This window comes from Equus przewalskii, chromosome 10, assembly GCF_037783145.1.
Source record: "Equus przewalskii isolate Varuska chromosome 10, EquPr2, whole genome shotgun sequence".
Lineage (NCBI taxonomy): Eukaryota > Metazoa > Chordata > Mammalia > Perissodactyla > Equidae > Equus > Equus przewalskii.
Genome location: NC_091840.1, coordinates 2,273,171 through 2,293,230, shown reverse-complemented (window position 1 = coordinate 2,293,230; position 20,060 = coordinate 2,273,171). Strand labels below are relative to the sequence as shown.

The 20,060-nt window shown below is 46.1% G+C and overlaps 1 protein-coding gene across 23 annotated transcripts in view; it reads left to right on the top strand.

Moving 5' to 3' along the window:
• The window catches only part of RPTOR (regulatory associated protein of MTOR complex 1), a 404,605-nt gene that overhangs the window by 223,663 nt on the left and 160,882 nt on the right, over window positions 1-20,060 (top strand). For 20 of the 23 annotated variants that reach the window (XR_011523252.1, XR_011523251.1, XM_008514448.2 and 17 more), the window contains one exon: window positions 7,715-7,774. The exons of the other annotated variants lie outside the window; for them this stretch is intronic. Coding sequence is in view for 18 of the 20 variants with exons in the window: in XM_008514448.2 (XP_008512670.1) it covers window positions 7,715-7,774 (60 nt within the window). In the remaining 2 variants the exon portion in view is untranslated. The remainder of the gene's footprint in view (window positions 1-7,714; window positions 7,775-20,060) is intronic. 23 annotated transcript variants of the gene reach the window in all.

Sequence of the window (20,060 nt, the reverse complement as noted above, 5' to 3'; positions counted from 1 at the left end):
TTGTTTCTTTGTTTTTTTAAACCTACTGGATTAAATGAAATGCCAAGGAATTTGCTTGTTTTACTTTTAACAGTGTATTCATTGCCACTTTCAGCTATCTCCCAAAATTCCTTTTAAAAAAGGAGTACTTAAAGCCCAATGTGTCTGGCAGTGTGTTTCGAGTTCAGAAGGACGGGGTTAAAGTAGGCCCCTCTGTGCCAGCCTCGATGGCACCTCTGTCGGTGGAAGCACTCCGTGAAGAGGACTTCCTGTGCCCGCTCGGAAGAAGGAAGCGGCTGCAGCTCCCCGCTAAGCACAGCCCGGTCAGAGTACAGAGCCCAGCTCCTGAGGACTCTGGAAAGCCAGCAAGCACAGCGGCTCAAGTTTGGGGACTGAAATCAAACAGGAATGACAAGCCGCAGCGGGGATGAGTTCCGAGGGTCGTTTCCTCTCCCGTGTCTCCCAGCTTGAGCCCAGGTGCAGACGCGTGCTGGAGCTGCACAGGGAGTGCTAGAGCAAGACCTCCAGGAAGCCGCTGAGGAGAGGGGCTCCTGCACGTTGGACAGAGCAGAGGTGCGCCACCCCCCCAAGAAAGCATGTTGGTGTGTTCACCACCCTGGCCGCTCTCTGAGTCTCCTTGTTCAGGAGTTCTCTAGAGCTCCGTCTCCAGCACCCTTCACTGCGGAGGTGGAGGGTGGAGGGTGGCCTGGGGTGGAAAGTTCCCACTCTCCAATCCAGTGCTTGGTCTTTCTGGGCCCTACCCTGGGTCACCTCTTCAGCATAAACTCAGGTGTGGTCAGAAGGGGCTTCTTATGAATAACAAAGACACTCTGGAAAGGAGGCAGCACATGCTTTGTACCCTCAATGAAATTATATAAAAATGGTCTCTGTGAAAAAGAAAAGATAAATATTGAGATGACAGAAAAATACATCAAGATGGAAAGAGAACTAACAGAAGGAAAAAGTTTAAGAAATCAAATTTGGTTTCAAAATTTAAGTGACCTTAAAATCAATTGGTCAGTAGAGTAGGTATTATAAGAAAGGGAAAGCAATAAAAAATAGTGGAAGCATGAAAAATAAAACAGTGAAGAGTCAATATACAGATAATTATTCTTGAAATATGCAATAGAACAAATGGTAACAAAACAGGGTATAAGCATATGCCTTCATTTCAACAAGTATAGGCTTTCTTATTCTTTTCATGAAGTTACCATGACTGGGGTACCAAACCTGACAAATAGTGTGTGTACACATGCACGCACACACACAGCCATACACACAGAGGCACACACACGCACACGCACGCACAGCCACTACAGATGAGTTCACGATAAAATATTAGCAATGCGAATCCTGCAGTGTAGTGAGAGAACAGTAAGCTTTGGCCGACTGAGAGTCGTTCCGAGACTGCTTTGATGACTTTCCATTAGGCCGCCTATCAATAAAATTCATCATCTTAATAAGTGAAAGGAGAAACGCTATTTGATAAAATTAAAAATGAATTTTAATAAAAGTAGACTTCCTTCGCATGTGAGAGATTTTCTTCTGGACTAGCAGCTGTCATCATACTCCAACGCTCCAACATTGTGTTTCCATTAACGTAGTTAGAACAAGGGGAGGATGCACACGAAGTGTAATTCGTTCAACAAACTGCTCTGGAAATGCCAGCCACTGTGATAACTGGATGAGAAAACGAAATGGAAGGTATACGTATTCTAAAGAGAACGCAAATTTGCACTATTTATGTATGATCCGATTGTCAACTTTGCCAAAAAAAAAACCACCAATATAATCCATTGGAAAACTATTAGCAATACCGTAAGTGTTCAGCAAAGTGACTGATTACTAAATAAATATGTACATACAAATCAGTACCATGAAAGTCAGAGTGGCTTCCTCTGGGGGAGGGGGCAGGAGCAGATGCCGTTGGGGGGACACACGTGGCCATTTAGGTTTTGTAATGTAATATTTCTTAATCTGGGTGGTGGTCATATTTACTTTATTATTCCTTAAACCCACATCTATGTCTTCTGTGCTCTTCATGTATGGTATACTTTACAACTTTTAAAAAATCGTTACCCTTTTTATATATTAAAAATAGCCAGCAAGGAAACATTGGGAAGGGAAATACATCTGATTCTCAATAGCAACAGTAACAAATAATGAGAAAAACATAAACTTTTAAGAACATGTTGGATGTATATATAGAAAACTCTATAAAACTTTACTGATCTGAAAGGAAGTTTGAATAAATGGAGGGATTGGCCACATTATTGCGTGGTGAGATCTGGTAAATTAACAATATAAATTCTCCCTAAATTAAACCATAAATTTAGCATAATATTGACAGAGTGATTTTAAAGGTCAACTGGAAGAATAAATGTTTGAGAATAGCCATGAAAATTAAAATAAAAAAAGATTTGTGAAAGAAAACTTGTCCCACCAGTTATTAAAATGCGTTTTGGAGTTCAGTTGCAATAGGAGTAGACGTTCAAGTCAATGAAACAGAATGGAGAGTTCCAGAAACAGAATCTGTGTATATAAGAATTTATCATTTGCAAAAAGAATGAATTATCCAACATCTAGTATTTGGGGTATATAGCTGACCATTTGAGCATTTTAAATCCCTCCCTCTTACCTTAATAAAATAATTTTCAGGGGCCGGCCCAGTGGTGCAGCAGTTAAGTGCACACGTTCCGCTTCGGCGCCCCAGGTTTCACCGGTTTGAATCCCAGGTGGGGACATGGCACCGCTCAGCAAGCCATGCTGTGGCAGGCGCCCCACATATAAAGTAGAGGAAGATGGGCATGGATGTTAGCTCAGGGCCAGTCTTCCTCAGCAAAAAGAGGAGGCCTGGCAGCAGTTAGCTCAGTGCTAATCTTCTTCTTCAAAAAAAAATAATAATTAAAAAAAAATAATTTTCAAACATGCCAAGATTTAAATGTAAAAAAGAAAACTCACAAAAAGTACTGGAAAAATTATCAGTTAGGAGAATGAAAGAGCCATAAAGGGAGTGATAGCTTTTTTAAAGGTAAACTTTAAGTTTTGTTTGACCAAAAAAAAATAGAATTTAACGTAAAATTATAAATTGAGAAAAATTGTGTAACATATGACTAAGGGTTACTTCTGTTAATGTGTAAAACACTCTTAAAATCATTGGGATGATGAGTACCCCAGTAGAAAAATGCAGAGGTTGGGGCCGGCCCCGTGGCCGAGTGGTTAAGTTCATGAGCCCCACTTTGGCGGCCCAGGGTTTCGCCGGTTCAGATCCTGGGCACGGACATGGCACCGCTCATGTTGAGGTGGCGTCCCACATGACACAACTAGAAGGACCCACAACTAAAAATATACAACTATGTTCTGGGGGGATTGGGGGAGAAAAGGCAGGGGAAAAAAAAAAAGATGGGCAAGAGTTGTTAGCTCAGGTGCCGACCTTTAGGGAAAAAAAAAGAAAAATGCAAAGGGCATAAACAGGCTACAAATAAACCAAAAAATGCAAAGAACCAAAAAAATTATTAGCTGGCATTTAACCACAGTAATAATTAGAGAAATTCAAGTGATGTGTCTTTTCTCACCTATCAGCTGGGCAGAAGTTTTTTGCTTGTTTTGTTTTTATGTTGATAAACCCAGTATTGGCAAGAAGTAAAAAAAATAGGTATATTCAGCCTTGGTGAGACAGTAAATGACACTTGCCTTCTGGAGAGCCATCGAAGAACAGATAGTCATTCAACACATGTGCACCCATTTATCAGGCAGTTCCACCTCTAAGAATGTATCCTGAGGACAACAAACTTAGTGTTCATACAGACAGGATTCATTCATGTATTGAGAAAAGGGAATGTTCTATGTAGTGGTTTTTATATTGTCCATGATATACAAGCGCAAGTTACAAAACAGCATGTGTAAACTGCGATAGATTCATATAATGGAATCCTAGTCAGCAGTAAAATAGAATAAATTCACGATATAAACGAAAACATGGATAAACCTCAATGCATTATGCTGACTGGAAGAGGCCTTCTGTAAAAGTTCATACTGGACAACTCCACTGATATGAAATTCTAGAATAGAAATTAATCAGTGGAAAAATCAGAATAGTTTTTGCCTCTGGGAGCAGGGGGAGGGAGTAGGAATTGGCTGGGAAAGGGCAGGAGAAAACTTCCAGGGATGTTGGGAGCGGTCTCTGTAGGAATGTGGGTTACACAGGTGTATGCATTTATCAAAACCCGATGAATGTACAACTCAGATGTGTGCACTTCATTGTAAGTTAGTTTACATCAGAAGACAAAAACAATATACAAATACTGAGATCTAGAATTTAGAGGGAAGTGTGCCGTAACTTCACTTGCACCGGAGAGAAGTTGTATTAACAGATGGAGAGGCAGAGAGGTGATAAAGGAAACGTAGGCAGATGCCAACGGTGGGACCTAGGTGGTGGGATATAGGTATTCACTGTAAAATTCTTTCAACTTTGTTGAATGTTGGAAAATGTTGGAAAAGAAATGTTAAAAAAAAAAAGTGTAGTGTGTACGCACAGTTCTCTTGTGGTGAGAAACAAAAAGCTAACAAAAGCGGAGTGCAGATAATGGCTGGCCATGGACGCCGGGCACGGGCAGCACAGGGGCGTCTCAGCTGTCGGCCGTGGCTGCTTCTGCGCAGTTGATGGGGGAGGCGCAGCGAGGACTCTCTTTTCATTACACGTGTCTGTCTTGTTTGGGATTTTGCAGTGACTGTGAGTTCCTTTATTCTAGAACAAAATCAACATGATTCAACTTTTTGTAAAAGGTAAATATGAAAATGGTGACAGTTATCTTAGGATTTTGGGTGTCCACAGCGCCTGGCTGAGAAACCCTGGCCTGGAGGGTCAGCAGGCAGGAGGTGAGCATGTCAGGTGCCGTGGAACTGACATAAAGCAGACGGGATCCGTCCGCTGTTTGGAAGTGGTGTGTCGGACAAAGAGGAGTCACACGTGGCCCCAGCCTCTTTATGCGCTCCATCACCAGGACCAGGCAGTAAGCACTGAAGAAGCACCAGCTGTTGTGTCGATTGTTATAATGATTAACATCCAGTTTGGGGAGGTTTTTGAGCCGTTTTTATTACTTCTTCTTTGGCCTGCTCTTCGGCCTTTCACTGCCCAGTAGCGCTCTTGTATGGAGGAAGGAGAGAATACCGTGAGCAACAAAACCAGCTGTTGCCAATTCTGGTGTGGAGGGAATCCATGTTATTGCTGATGTAAAATGTGTGGATTATCAGTGACTGATTTATCCATGCTGCTCTTATGTGTAGAACCATACCATGAATATTTTAAAGTTGCATGTTGTCCCTATTTTTAATTTCCTGTTTAATGGAACTTGATGTTGTCAGTGGATTTATAATAATGCCATTTCCCAGTCAATAATTAAGTTATTTCTATAATTTTAAAGTCTTTGCTAATTCCAAAATCTGGCCGACTATGAATCTGTTTTACTAACTTTTTTCTCTTGACTTTATATAGGATACTCTCCATTGTGGATGAGACATTATGAAACTCTGGATTCTGTTGTTTTCCTCTGAAGAGTGTTTAGCTCTGTTCTCCCAGGCTGTTTAATTGCTCTTGTGCTTGCTTGGTTGTAGGACTGATCTCTGTTGGCTTTGCTCTTAGTTCTGGAGTGTGGCTCCGAATCCTGGAGTGTGGCTCCGAATCCTGGAGTGTGGCTGTAACTAAGGCATGACCCCTCTGGGGTGTCAGTGGAAGGCCCCAGGTGTTGATCAAGCCCCTCTAATTTGGCTGGCTGGTTCTCCCTGTCTTTGGGCACACTGGTGAGCAGGTGTTGAAATCTCTGCTCAGCACCTTCAGCCTTTCAGATGTTGTATCCACCGGGCTCCTTGGAGTCTCATCTCGTGTGTGCAGGGCGGGAGTCAGCCAAGGACTCCAGGAGAGCTTGCTTGCAGATTTTGTCTCCTTCCTTCCTAAGACTTCCCCCCGAAGTTTCCGGCAGGCGTCAGTGCTGATCTCTGACTCCTCACCCCATAAGACAGTTGCTTTTCAGTTGAGCGCCACCCCCACATGCTATGTGAATTGGGGAGTACCTGTGGGAAAAGCTGGATAAAGGTGGATCTCACCCAGAGTTAGTCTTCTTTTAAGGGTGATATCCCTTCCATTTCTGCCTGTATTTATTTGTTCTTTAGTGCTTTCAAATGGTTGTTTTTTATACTTTGTCCAGAGCTTATTATTGTTATTGGCAAAAGAATTAGTCTTACAAATTATTCTGTCATTACTGGAATCCAGAAGTCCCAATCAATAAGTGTGTTATAGACAAAAAGACAAACCACCAAGTAGCACAGTCTGCATGGAAGTCAGACTGGAAAACGTATTTCCTGTAGAGTATTTTATCCACTGGGTGATTCTGATTTACACGGCACTGTGCTGCATGTGCATGGTGCAGCGGTGCATGGGAGCAGGCCGGGCGGAGCTATCTGAAGGTGGAGCCAGCAGAAGGATTGGCTCCAAGTGGAATTGACTCACTGATGGAGTGTCTAGGTGCTGAGCCCTTGTGCCCACGGGAGATGGCTGCTCTCTGCGTCAGGCAAACGTGGCCAGCACTTTCGTTTCTTCTGCTCTCTGAATGAGAGAACACTGGTATGGCAGCCACCACCAGGGAGGTCACTTCCTCTCTGCTGGCTGAGTGAGGCTTTGCTTCCTGAGCTAGTGAGCCTGGCCAGGCTTGGAGCCCAGGGGTCACCAGCAGCCAGCTCCGTGTCCACCACCCTGTCAGGAGCCAGTTGCCCACCAGACACCGTCCTCACAGCCTTGTCTGTTGTCTTTCCACCTCTGAGTCTCTTGATACTCCTGTCTTTCTCTTTCCCACCCACCTCACATGCGTCACTCCATGTCTCCCGGAGTGAGTCCTGGTCCTTGTACTTGTCCCCTCCCTTGGGCCCACTGGCCTTCTCCCATCTTCCTCCCCTTCTCTTGTCCAGCCAGAGATACATGGAAATGCATTTTGCAGGTGTGTTTGCTGTGTGCCTGCCGCTGTTTTGTAGAGGGGATTATTTGTTCTAAATTTGTAAAGCAGGTGAATTAAACACTTTACATGTCTCCCCCTAAAAATACTGAGTTGCCCTGTTACTCTGTGTTACCATTGATTCTGTCTTGCTGGTGCCAGCAGCGCTGACGGGAGGGAAGAAGGATGGTCGCAGTCCCATCCTAGCCCTCCAGGATGGCCCTGCCTGAGGATGTTAAGTCTCTCGGCTCTGACGCCTGTGATTTTAGGATAATTAAAATGATAGCATTGAACTCACTTTTCTTTGTCTTCTCCCACAAATTTATTTTGTGTGCCTGGAGGTTATTCACTGATTCTCCTGTCATTCTCCTCAGCTTGTTTTCATAAGAAGGAAAAAAAGGAAGAGAAGTCCAGTCTGTCCGTTGTTTGGGGGAGAGCTTCCTTTCACGTCGCCGCTCCTTGCCCCCTACCACCCACCCCTGGGTGGGGGCTCTGCTCCATGTCGCTGAAGACTTGTTCTCTCCATCTGCTGAAAACTCACTGATGCAGCTGTGTGGTCCTGTGCCTGTGAAAGGCTGGCAGTGAGATTGTCTTCATAAATCTAAAAGCTGCCAGAATTAAGGAAACCTGGGCTTCTTTTTCACCCTGCAGTCCCCATCCCAGCTTTGTCTCTTTACTTTTTCTGAGGGCCTGTTGCATTTTCCTGTTAAGTGTCCCGTTAGTGTGATTCACTCTCTTTTCTTTCTCTGCAGGTTTTGCATGCAGAAGTGTGTTAGTCTGGTGCCTGGAGTCACACTGGATTTAATAGAAAAGTAAGTAGGATTTTTAAGCTCTTGAGGCTTTCTGGGTCTGAGGGGGAGTCTCCTCCTTTTATTGCTTGTGATTCTCAGACATACTTCCTGTTAGCATGGGGACGTCTCTTTCTTGTGGGTGTGTTCTTTTGTTCTCTGATTAAGGCCATATTTGTGATTGTTACATTAGGGCTTAGTGTAGGACATAGCTAAATGTGGGGCCATATTAAAAGAAAAGAATAAAAAGCTGAATCCTTTTGAACATTTAAAAATACTCCCAACACTCAGCTGAAGCAAAAACGTCTCACTGCACATACAGATGTCTGCTCCGTGGCTGCAGAGGCCTCTTGCGGTACCGTGTGCACCTGATCTTCAACACACCCTTTAATATCCTGCAGCCTTCCACCCCCACCCTGTTCTGTGGCAGGGCAGGTGGGGCGGTGCCGGCAGGAGGTGTCCTTCCTGGCGCGTTGGAGCCCCAGGGCCTCTCCTCGCCCTCTGGGTCCGTGGGCCGGCCTGTCCGCCTGCTGCTGTGAGCCTCTGTCCGTCCGAAACACTCTCACGGCTCTACACCGCACCTGTGTGTGTTGTTTCTTTGTGTGTTCATTTGACTCATCCTGTTCCTCTAGGGGGTTGTTCTTAAACCCTTCTGCTCTGAACCCTGTTTCTTCTAGAAGTAACATACAAGATAATTGTTTTCTAAGTTTTGTTTTACAAAATCATGTGTTAAAACAGCTAAGGCCTGAATTTAACTAAATTAGATACGAAAGGCAAATCTACTTCTAGATTTCTCTTCTAGGAAAAGACTTGCCTGCATGTCAGGGGAAACATATGAGCATTATGCCTGGATGTCCACCGATGGGGCCCGATGGAGTTGATCGCGGTACATTCCTACTGGGGGTTGCTCGCTAGACGGCAGATGCAAAGAGTGTGTAGTTAACCTTGTACTGACGTGGGATGTTGTTAAGTGAGAAGGGCCAGTTGAGCCCAATGCACACGGTAGGACACCGAGAGTGTTCTTAAGACAATGCATCTCTGTGTGTGTGTGAATACACATAAAAAGGGCATGAAATGATGTAATTGTAGTTCACTCTGGTCTTGATAGGAAAGTAGAATTTGGAGAAAGGAGGGGAGAGAAGCAGTGTTAATTGACTTCCATTTTTTCTATCTTTTAAAATTTTTTTTATAAGAATGTAGACAAGTAAAATACATGTAGAAATAAATTTAAAAGGAAGAGTCAACAAATATAATTAGGATACCTGCAGACAATTCATTGAATATAATTTCTCCTTTTAAATTCTGAGTAAATATCTAAGGAAATCAGATGACCGGTTACTGCATCTGTTTATTTTAGGATGCATTTGTTCACCAGCAAAATGGGATGCTGTGGCAAGAAAGAATTCACATAATATCGATCAGTGCCAGCAGGGCAAATGGAAAGGGTTGGAGTCCCTCTGCTCAAGAGTAGGTCTTGGGTATCACAAAACCAGCCCATAGTTGACAGAGACTTAGAAGTCTTTGTTAGAAAGGTGACCTTAGGAGCCGGCCCGGTGGCGCAGCAATTAAGTTCGCACGTTCCACTTTGGCGGCCCGGGGTTCGCCAGCTCAGATCCTGGGTACACACATGGCACTGCTTAGCAAGCCATGCTGTGGTAGGCGTCCCACATGTAAAGTAGATAAGGATGGGCACGAATGTTAGCTCAGGACCAGTCTTCCTCCAAAAAAACCCAAAACAAACAAAAACAAAAACAAAAAACAACAACGAAAAAAGAAAGGCAACATTGGCTGAAGCAGAGGTTGAGGTGTATTGACAGGTGAGGGTGCTGGCAAGCTGGATTCAAAGTAGCGACAGCTTTGCGGGTCGTGACTGAGAACCAGTGCTAAAGCTGTGTCCAGAGGAGCCATGTGTGCTATATCAGGCAGAGCGGATACAAGGTGATTGGCCTGGCGCAGACGCAGTGGCCAGAGCAGGGACCGCGGACCTTAGCGTTGTCGAGTTTGCAGTGGTCAGTGAGGGCGCAAGTTCCAGAGTCTCACTGGACACGCATCACCATCCATCTCACACCAGTAAACTGGTTGTCTGCTTCCTTCTTCTCACAGCTCTTTACTGTGTACATGCTGCTCCAGGCACAGGTGTTTGCTGGTTCTCTACAAATCGTGAGCCACGGTGCAGTCTGGTGATAGCTTTGAGAGCACTGTTGTTGACCACCTGTAAAACATGGGTGAGCAGCACGGCAAATTTCCATCTTCCCGTCTGCGCTCTGTAGACCCTGCTCACTCGGCATACTCGTGGTCGGGAAGTAGAGGGCCGTGCTGGGGCACACGCGGGCCGAGCAACACAGGCATTAAGGTGTTCTCCTTTAAGGGGTCTTCCATGTTTGCTCACGTCCTGGCCAAACCCACACACTCTCTTCCAGAGACAGGCAGGCGCAGAGCGCCACTGCTCGTGAGAGCATCTCCTCCATGTGCTAAGCCACTTTTACCTCCAGGAAGGGCTGTGACCTGGAAGACCTTTTACCAATGCTAAATGATCATGTCATCATCGAGAAACAGCACATGGAAAAGGATTTTAACAAATAAGAAAATACTAGATCCGTCTGGTCACCCAGTCTGTTTGGTTTGGTTCCGTGACGAGATGTCACAGCTCTGCAAAACTGTTCCGTTAGAACTCCGTTTCCCAGTCTTTGCCATACCCTGTCTTTCGGGTCTTTATTTCCCCTCCGTTTCTGAGTTATAGAATGCTCCATTGCCTGTACCATTACCCATGCTGTGCATTGCCACATACATGTAATTTCTCAAATAAACCATATCCATGAAAATTTCAACAAAATTACAGTTTATCAGAGCTAGGTTGCTGCTGGTGGCCTATTCAGACAGTTCTTGGTTTAAAGTTGTCTTGATTTTGTTTTCCTTTTGCCTCCCTGTGAGTATTTCTGGAGCTCCCGGTGAAGGGGACGGAGTGGTTTGTCCTCTCCCGTTAGGCAGGGCAGCCGGAAGCATGAAGCCAGCCCACTCCTCTGTCTCCGTGCTGGACAGCGTCCCAGCTCTCCCTCCATCTTGGATGGCCCAGGTTTGTGCTGTCCTCTCCCCTCCTGGTCACTCAGCACAGTGGTGGCCGCTCCAGACTGTGCCCTGCTCCTGTTTGTTGAGCCATATGGGCCCAGACAAAGCTCGTGACATGTTTCGAGTCTCCAGAGTAAAAAGAGCTATTAAAAATCACATAATTGTAGGAAGAAAAAATTTTAAGTTATTTAGTCAAACCCTCTAATTTTCCTGAAGAGAAACCTGGTGTTCAGTTCAGTTCAGCTTCCTGGGTGGCATTTTCCACCTGGCAGTGCAGGGCCAGCCCTGCGGCCAGGTCTCTGGGTGTCTTTCTGTGGTCCTTACACACACAGGCCCTCCCTCTACCCAGACTTCGATGTCAGGACAACCAGCCCTTGTCCTGTCACTTTCTCAGACTTAAAATGTGCACAGCAACTTGACACCCTAAGCATGATCCACAAAAGAAAAAAATTGGTAAATTGGACTTCATCAAAATTTAAAATGTTTACTCTCTGAAAGACACTGCTAAGAGAGTGAAAAGACAAGTTGCAGACTTGGGGAAAATATTTGCGAATCACATGGCTGACAAAGAACCTGTAGCCAGTGAACGTGATGGAATCCACACAGAATTTAAAATACCTTACGAGGGACATCTGAAAGCTATATAATGTCATAGACCAATGTTACTGCAATTAAAAAAATTTTTTTAATAAAATAAAAATTCTAAAAAAAAAAAACACTTGTATCCAGAACATATAAAGATATTCAAAACTCAAAAATAAGAAAATAAAACAACCCGTCCAATTGAAAAATGGAAGAAAGTTCACTGAAGAGGATTTCAGCATGGCCAATAAGCACATAAAAAGATGCTCAAAATCATTAGCCATTAGGGAAATAGAAATTAAAACCCAAACGAGATACCACTACACACCTGTTAGAATGATTCAAATGGAAAATGGGCAATACGAAGTGCTGGAGAGGATGTGGAGCAGCCAGAACTCATACGTTGCTGGTGTGAATGCAAAGTGGTGCAGCCACTCTGGAAAAATGTGGCAGTTTCTTGAACCTTTAGACATGCCTTACCATATGACCAGCAGTCCCGCTCCCAGGGCTTTATCCTGGAGGAATGAGAACTTAAGTTCACACAAAATCCTGTGCAGGAATGTTTATGGTAGCTTGATGCATCATCGCCAAATCTTAGCCCAAATGTCCTTCAGGGGTGGATGAGTAGACACACTGTGGTGCGTCCATGCCGGGAAGTATTAGTCAGCACGACACAGGGGTGACATTTGGTTCACTGCCATGTAGGGGATCCCAGGAGCCCTGTGTGGAGTGATTCTATTCCTGTGACATTCTGGAAAAGGCAGCAGTGTAGGGTCAGAAAACGGATCAGTAGTTTTCAGGGGTTAGGAGTCTGGAGAGAGTGTAGCTATAAAGAGCCACCAGATAGGGCATTTTGGGGGTGAAGGAATGTTCACTACCCTGATTGTGGTGGTGGTCCCACAAATCTCCATATGCTAAAATCACAGAACTGTACACCAAAAAAGCCCACTTACTATATGACAACTTAGAAAATAAAGTTAATATGTAATTTGGGGAAGTAAGAAACCCGCAAGCGAGTATAGTTCAAAATGACTGAAGGACGGCATGGCAACCGTGGCCTGGGCTGAGGAGCAGACTGAGCAGGAGCTGAGAGAGGAAGTGGTGTTTCTTCTTTGCAATGTGCTCTGTTGTTTCTTGGGAGGAAACCTTCGCTGTCATTACTTACGCTGTTTCATGAGGATTGAAAAATAGAAGTAAACACTCATGTATTATGATTTTAGTATTTTTCATCAAGCATTATTTTCCTCAGTCATGACTTTAGAGTTTGCAACCACCAATGTCCTTCCCAGAAACAGTATTTACTGCCCTCCCCAGCACTAAGTGACTTTCTCTGCTGACAAACCTACACTTTAGCTTCTGACGGCTGACTCACATTGTCCTCTTCTTTTCTCCATCTCACCCTCTCTGCCAAGTGATGCTACAAAGTTGGTTAAATGCTGGGGCCAGCCCCATGGCCCAGTGGTTAAGCGCGTGTGCTTCGCTTCAGCGGCCCAGGATTTCACTGGTTCGGATCCTGGGCGCGGACATGGCACCACTTGTCAGGCCATGCTGAGGTGGCATCCCACATGGCACAACCAGAGGCACTCACAACTAAAATATACAACTATGTACTGGGGGGATTTGGGGAGAAAAAGGAAAAAAAAAAAGATTGGCAACACTTGTTAGCTCAGGTGCCAATCTTTAAAAAAAAAATTGGTTAAATGCTGAAAGATTGGGTATGTGTGTTTTAATTTTTTAAAAAAACCATAATTAACTGTCATTAACAGCAGGCAGTTTTCAAAATGCATCCTGAGTGGGGATCAGGGGGCAGAGAAGTGGGTGTGGTGGAAAGACCGTGGACGGGAGTTGGGCAGACATGGCTCGGGTCCTGGCCTCAGCCTTAGGAGCTACACTTGCAGGGTGCACCTCTTTCACCTCCGTATCTGTCCCCGTCCTGAAGAGCGGGCCTCACATGGGTCTGACTGAGGACTGAGTGGTGGCTGATGGGCATCACGCTCCCTGCCGCAGCCTCGCCTCTGGGCTCTCAGTGGGTGCCGACCCGCCCCCACAGACTCTTCTGTTCTTCAGCACTGCCCCTGAAGCTACAGTGTGAATAATGGTTCATATTACTTTACACTTCTGAAGCCGTCTGGATTCCAGATAAAGACTGCGCTAGGAAATGTCTTTCATACACCTGTCCTGCTCACCATCTGGCAAATGCTGTCATATGTCTTTTGGAAAACTGTATATCCAAGTCCAACTGTGCAATTAAAAAGAGATAGTTCTGATTTCAGAGAGGTTTGCGTTTCAGAAAACTATCCAGACTAACTGGGACGGGCTACGAGTGTCCAGAATGAACCACACTCTTTTCTCAAGGCATCGGGGATAGAGCTTCTTGAGGGGGTTGTGATGGTGGTGACAAAAAGAGAATAAGAGCAGGTCATTTTAGAAACCTCAAGTCTTTATGTGAATAACTGTTGAAGGTGTGTTGACTCGGGTCTGAGTCACTGATCTCTGACTACAGCTCAGCAGAAGTGTAGTTCAGTTGAGACACACGAATCAACACACAGTCATTTCCAGGTTGAGATACCACAGGGCTGTTTTCCCGTGTAGCCTGGCAAAGCTTAGTTTCAATGTGAGTGGTTGAATTATGTTTGTTTTTTATGCCAGGACAAACTCCAAACTTTAGAATTATGTAGCACTAGAAAAAATCCAGATGTTCAGCTCCAGAAGACACCCGGCCACAACAGCCATTAGGTCTCTGTATGAGTAGATGCAAGTTGCTAATTTCTATAGCGTATTCAAGAGATTTTCCATTTAAAACAAATGCTATTCTATTTTTTAGATTTTTAACTTTTCCCCCAATTATGCTCACAGTCTATAAGAAGAAAATTTTTCAACAAGCAGATTTGATTTTGCAGTTATGAAGCTGGGCAGAAATGCAGCACATCTGTGTTTGATAGACTCTTCCAGGCTGCTGTGGTTTCTATATTCAGAGAACATTCCTGGAAAAAATGTCTCATTATTTTCACCTATTTTATTATCATTTTCTGGAGATTTCTTCTCAAAATACATAACTCTTGGTTACAGTGAGCTCTACGGCTTATCCCTTCCTGGGACCATGGTTCGTTTCCACTCACTGCGTTGGGGCCACTTGGGGTTCCCTCAGGACCGGGATGTGGCTCGTTGTGATGTTAACCTACTCATCAGTGAAGGCAGGTCCACTTGGACAGCTGTCATGTGACACAGCGCAGAGCCGAACAGATTGTTCATGTGTGAGACCTGAGGCTGTGCGGGACGATTTCTACCGCCACCCCACTCCTGGCAGCTGAGGCCTGTGCCCCCTCTTTCCCTCGTTATGTCAGCAGTAGGCTCGTTTTCATCAGCCATTTGCTAGCATGTTGAGTCCCCTTTGTCCATTTAGGTGTACTTCCTCAGCACAATTCCCACCCCGTCTCTGATACTTGGTCTGTAATTCGCCCAAAGAGGTGCTGAGTGGCTGTCTAATCAAGACGTTGTGTGGCGCTGTCGTGTTCAGAGTGTTTCCATGCAAGGGCGTGTGGGTCTCGACTGCCCTCAGTACCAGGAGCGACAGAGGAAGCTGAGCCTTAGGAAGCCAAGCGACCTTATCTGCAGCGAAACAGCTGAAAACCATACAGTCCAGACTCAGACCCAGACTTTCGTTTTGTTGTGTTTTAATTCAAACACAGGTTGAAACCCTTTTGTCAAGATATGAAGGAGTGAGGGACACAGAGCCCAGGGGGTGGCGGGAAGATGGGCAGATGAGCAGTGAGGGACATGAGTGCAAACTGGGCTGTCTCTCCAGCTGTGCTAGGCGGGCCTGGTGATTCAGATGGAAGCAGAGCGTGTGAGGGACACCACGTCTCCCTGGTGGCCTTCTAGCCGGTCTGGTCATTCCAGAAGCCACAGCCCAGCTCTGCTCCCACATTCAGTCCCCGCCATCCTTCATTCTGCTTGCGTCTGCTCCACCAGTGTTGGTGTGGGGTGGGTCCAGCCTTGCCTTGTGCAAAATGCCAGGGCCACTGTGCTTCAGGATGAGGCTCTCTCCAGCTCATTCCAGGGCAAGCTTGTCACCAGTGTACCCATAGGCAAGTGGAGTTACCTCCCTGACACAGAAGCCCAGAGATCAGTCTCTGAAAGTGAGATCCTCCTGCCAAGTCCCCTCTTTCCGGTGCTCCAAGTGTGCAAGTGCCTCAGTCCTGGGGCCACAGCTGACTTGGGCAAAGCCTTTTGAATTTTTTTGTCTTATTTTTCAAAACTTTCCTAAAATTGAGTAGTTACAAATTGGCTCACTGCTCCTGCTCAGGTGGACCAGTCACTTCGGTTGATTTAAAGTCATTCTTCACAGACTCTGTGGGTAGGATGTCCCCTGCATCAGATTCAGCAGGAGGGCATTCCTCCTTTAGAAGCCATGTCCTACCCAGCGGCTGTCACAGGGTGGGCTTTCCAGCAGCATCCTGTGATACACGCTCATCCCCAGATTCGCCTTCCCGGCCATGTGACTGAGCAAGGTGGGGGCAGAGGCGCCTCTGCACCAGCCTCCCTGCCCCAGGTGGGATGAGGAAGTGTTTCTTTTAAAAATTTATAAGTAGCTGATGTTTGGAGGAGCCACGGAATATTTCAAAATACGTAAACTTTTGAGTAGTTTGAGAGATTTTAATAGAACAGTTGCACAATATCAATACAGCTGTCGGAGTGGTTGCCAGGTGAGGTCTTGGAGAGTCTGGTGGTTGGTTGAGTGATGCTCCACGTGTCCCTGGTTACTGTGACCGGTTCTCCTCTCCAAGAGGAACCGGGCTCCGGGCTCCTGGAATCGCGTCTGCATTAAGGGTGACAGATGGCATCCATCATTTTGACTTCTTTGCCAGCATTAACTCCCTGGGGGTCCCTCTCCCCACTCCCTCCTGTTGGGGTGCATGTGGCCATCGCCGCAGAGCTGTGGGAACCTCATGTGGATGTCCAGTACAGCTTGTTGGATAAACTGATCGAGGGTCCAGGTTAGTTGGTGGGATAACTTGTTTTAAATTACAGTTATGGTGTAAAACAGAAATGGGATCTTTTGCTCAATTCCTTGATCCCATTTAATCTATTCTTTAGCAGTTCTTTATTCTGAGCAAAATCCTAAGGACTGTAGATTGGTGGGGAGGAAACACCATCAGCAAGGAAGCCCCTAAGAAAGTATTTATCTTTCTAGAGCGGTGTGAGCTATGTAGATTGCCAGGAGAGACAGACGTTAGGGAACTTCTTGTGATGCATAAACATAAGGTGAGCTGGGCTGTCACTTAATACGTTACTAATTTTTGCCAGCTTTTAAGGATTCTGAAGACTTAGCTCTGCACACAGCTCATTGTCTCGTTTCAGCCAAGCACATGGAAATTCTTGCACTTGAGAACCACTGTGTCACCTCTAAGTGTGCAGGCGATTCTGGTCCCTATCCCACCTGACTAGAGTGACCAGTCATAATATGGAGATGAGACAGGGAGATTCAGGCCTGTGTTGTTGGCCTAATGCCCTGCAAAAAATAAGAAGACCTGCAAAAAATAAGAATAATGTGTGTCTCATCCTCTGCCTGCTGTTTCCCTCATGAGGCCCTTGCTCTGTGTAGGAAGGGTCATCTTGGCACAGTCTGGTGAGTAGCCTTGCTGAGGCCTGGCTGTGGGTGCCCAGGCAGCATTTGGCCTGCATGGACCAGGATGGCAGGCATGTGTCCTGTGCCCACATGCCCTCACCTGCTGCTCTCTCGAAGCTGTCCTTCCCCCATGTGCAGCTCTGTGTGTGCCAATGCCTCCAGGGCCAAAGCTCAGTAGGATCAGAGCTCGGCTGTCAGTGTCGATGTTAGCTAATGAGGAGATCCTGCCTGCAAGCTGCATAGCAGATGACTTCATGTCCAAGGATCCCCTAGAGAGACCCCTAGGAGTCTCAGGACCTGGAGCAGGAGGGTGTAGAGGTTCGACGGCGGCACTGAGCGCCACTTCCATGACCTCTCTTTCCAGCCATTTTTATGACCCTAGTGTAACCGAACTCAGTGGGTTCATCTCTTGGTGAGCCAAAACCACAACCAAGGCTGAAGAAGGTGAAGAAAAAAGTTTGTTGCTTGCACAAACAATGGAGAACACCCGGGATAGCTCCCAAAGGAGTGTCCCCCCCCGAGGCTAGTGCCAGTAGAGACTTTATATTCCAGAGTGCAGAGGGTGTGTTACAAGGGTGTAGCAACTGGACCTAATCAGGGCGCATGTGCAGGCTGACCTGAGGAGTTCAGTGTAACATCCCATTACATAACAGGCCCGTGGTAGCTGTTGGACACTTGGAGCTGGAGCAACTTGCAGCGGCCCTGCTGCAACTGTTAAGTGTTCACTGTGTTAAGTTTCACTGTGGGATGGCAACATTTGCAAACACAAGACATCAGCTTCTGAAAAACAGCACGTTTACTTTTCTCCTTGTCTGGAAACCATTTGACAGACTCTGTTTAGCAAAGGGTCAGATTTTCAGTAACCGTCTTCTTGCCTGGTTTCTGGTTACACTAGGTGCCAGCGCCTTCCCCTGCTGCCCAGAGACCATTAGACATCCACCCTGATTGGGCCATTCTCCTCCACTTTGCTGTCACTGGAGAACCTGATCAAAAAGTTTCATACTTCAGAATGCCTGCATGGTAATTCTATAATAAATGAGGTTTGTTTCAAACAGCTGCCTCTGTGCAACTGCTCAGCATAAGGTTCCCAGGATATCGAGTATTAACCCTTTGCCAGCTTCTGCCACCTTTGTCAGATCTGCAAAACGGGTGTTGTTTAGTCTCAACACGAGACCAGAGAAAAGATAGGGGCGGTGTTTGTGTCTTCTAATTATTTAGCAGTCTTTAAAGCTAGGGAAGGAATTTGTTTTCTAATTAAGCTGCTGTGTCTGGCAGTAAATTATAGTGAACCTTCCTCGAGCACCCCCGATTTCTAATGATCTAAGCAAACCTAGCAGCCTGATAAATAAGCGTGTTGCCACTGCAGTGCGTATTTATATTCTGAATCATTTGAGAGCGTGGCAATAAGATCCATGCTTGGAAATTAAGGGACATTTTTCAGGCCTGAAACAAAGTAATGAAATGCTTACACAGTGCTGGAAATCTTAGGGTACTCAGAAAGCTGCAGGAGATCAGAAAGACGTCGAACCTGTTCCGTGAGGCTGTTAGTTAGTATTCTGATCACTGGAGGCGCAGAGCGCACCAAAAATTATTCATGATTAACATCTATGTGTAAACAGCATCTTTGGAATAGCTAACAATCCTGTGTCTTGGATGAAATGAGTTGCTGTCCTGCTTCCTGTGAAGCCCGAGCAGCGGTTTTTGTTTCGCCCCCGTTCTGTCCAGGAGAGCAGCCGAGGCTGAAGCCAGCATTTGGGATTTGATTTTGGCTTTGAAGCCTTGAGCACTTTGTTAATTTAGCTATGGTCTCCATCTGTGGGAATCCTGGAAGATCTGTGCTCTGGTGCTGGAGAAGCCAAGGTGATTCCTGCTTCTTTTGGTTGAGAATTAGGAAGAATAGTAGTAGGTAACATTTATGGAGCATCTGCTGTGTGCCAGGTGCCTTGCAAAGGGCTTTACGTATGTTAACTTCACTAATCTTTGCTGGAACTCTTCAAAGGGAGGTGCTGTTATTATCCACCTTCTAAAGATGGGGAAACTGAGACACAGGGCAGGCACTGCCCAGGGTCTCACTGGGAGTGCAAGCTGGAGCCAGAGTTTGCCAGATGGCATGCCTGGCACCCACGCGCTGAGCCACACCATCGCCCTGCCCCCAGTGTGCCCTGCAGGACAGGACAGCAGTGGCCTCCAAGGGCCGGCTGGGCAGAGGGTCTGCGAGGAGCTGGCAGCAGCCCGCACTTGCCGTTATATAGGCTCAGTAGCTGTGATTAGAATTTACGCCGCTGTCAAGTCAGAATTGTACACATGTATTATGTTTGAAAGGAAAACTATCAAAAGATACTAGTCTTCATTCAAAAAATACCCTTCTTTCCAACATAAATATATTATCTCAGCTGATTGAATGTGAAAAATCAGTAATTCGTTAACGCCTGCCAGTCACTGATAAGAAGAGAAATGATTCACTGGAAGCTAATGTAGAAATGAAATGGGAAAAACAAAACCCTGAGAGGCTGCCTAGTGGAGAGAATGTGAGTAATTGACGGAAACGTGGGAATGCTGTAACGTGACAGAATAACAGACCCTCCCGGCGTGGAAAGCAGTCATCAGTCAGCCTTGCCTGGGGCACCGCCCCAGGGGCTCAGTGGCACTGGACTAGGACCAGGCTCTTGTGCTTGGCGCCTCCCACTCAGATCCCTCAAAGGTCAGAGGGGAGCCTGAGGGGTGCTGGGTTCCCTTTGTGTTGCACATACACCCTCCCGACCTCTCTGGTTAGTCCTGACAGCCAGCATGCAGGAGGCTCAGCTCTGAGATGAAATTGTGGATGAGCTGCCAAGGGAGAGCACGAGAGGTTTCAGAGGCCGCCGTGGGGGCGCCTGCACACAGCACAGAGAGCTTCCGTTTTCATCACAGTGGGACGAAAATCCTGGCCTTTGTCATCAAAACAAAGGCCTGCACATCACGGCACGATGCGTTTTAGCGTCTGCAGCACTAATTTCCTCTCTCCTTGCTGCCTGGTGCCCTCAGTGCCCTCCT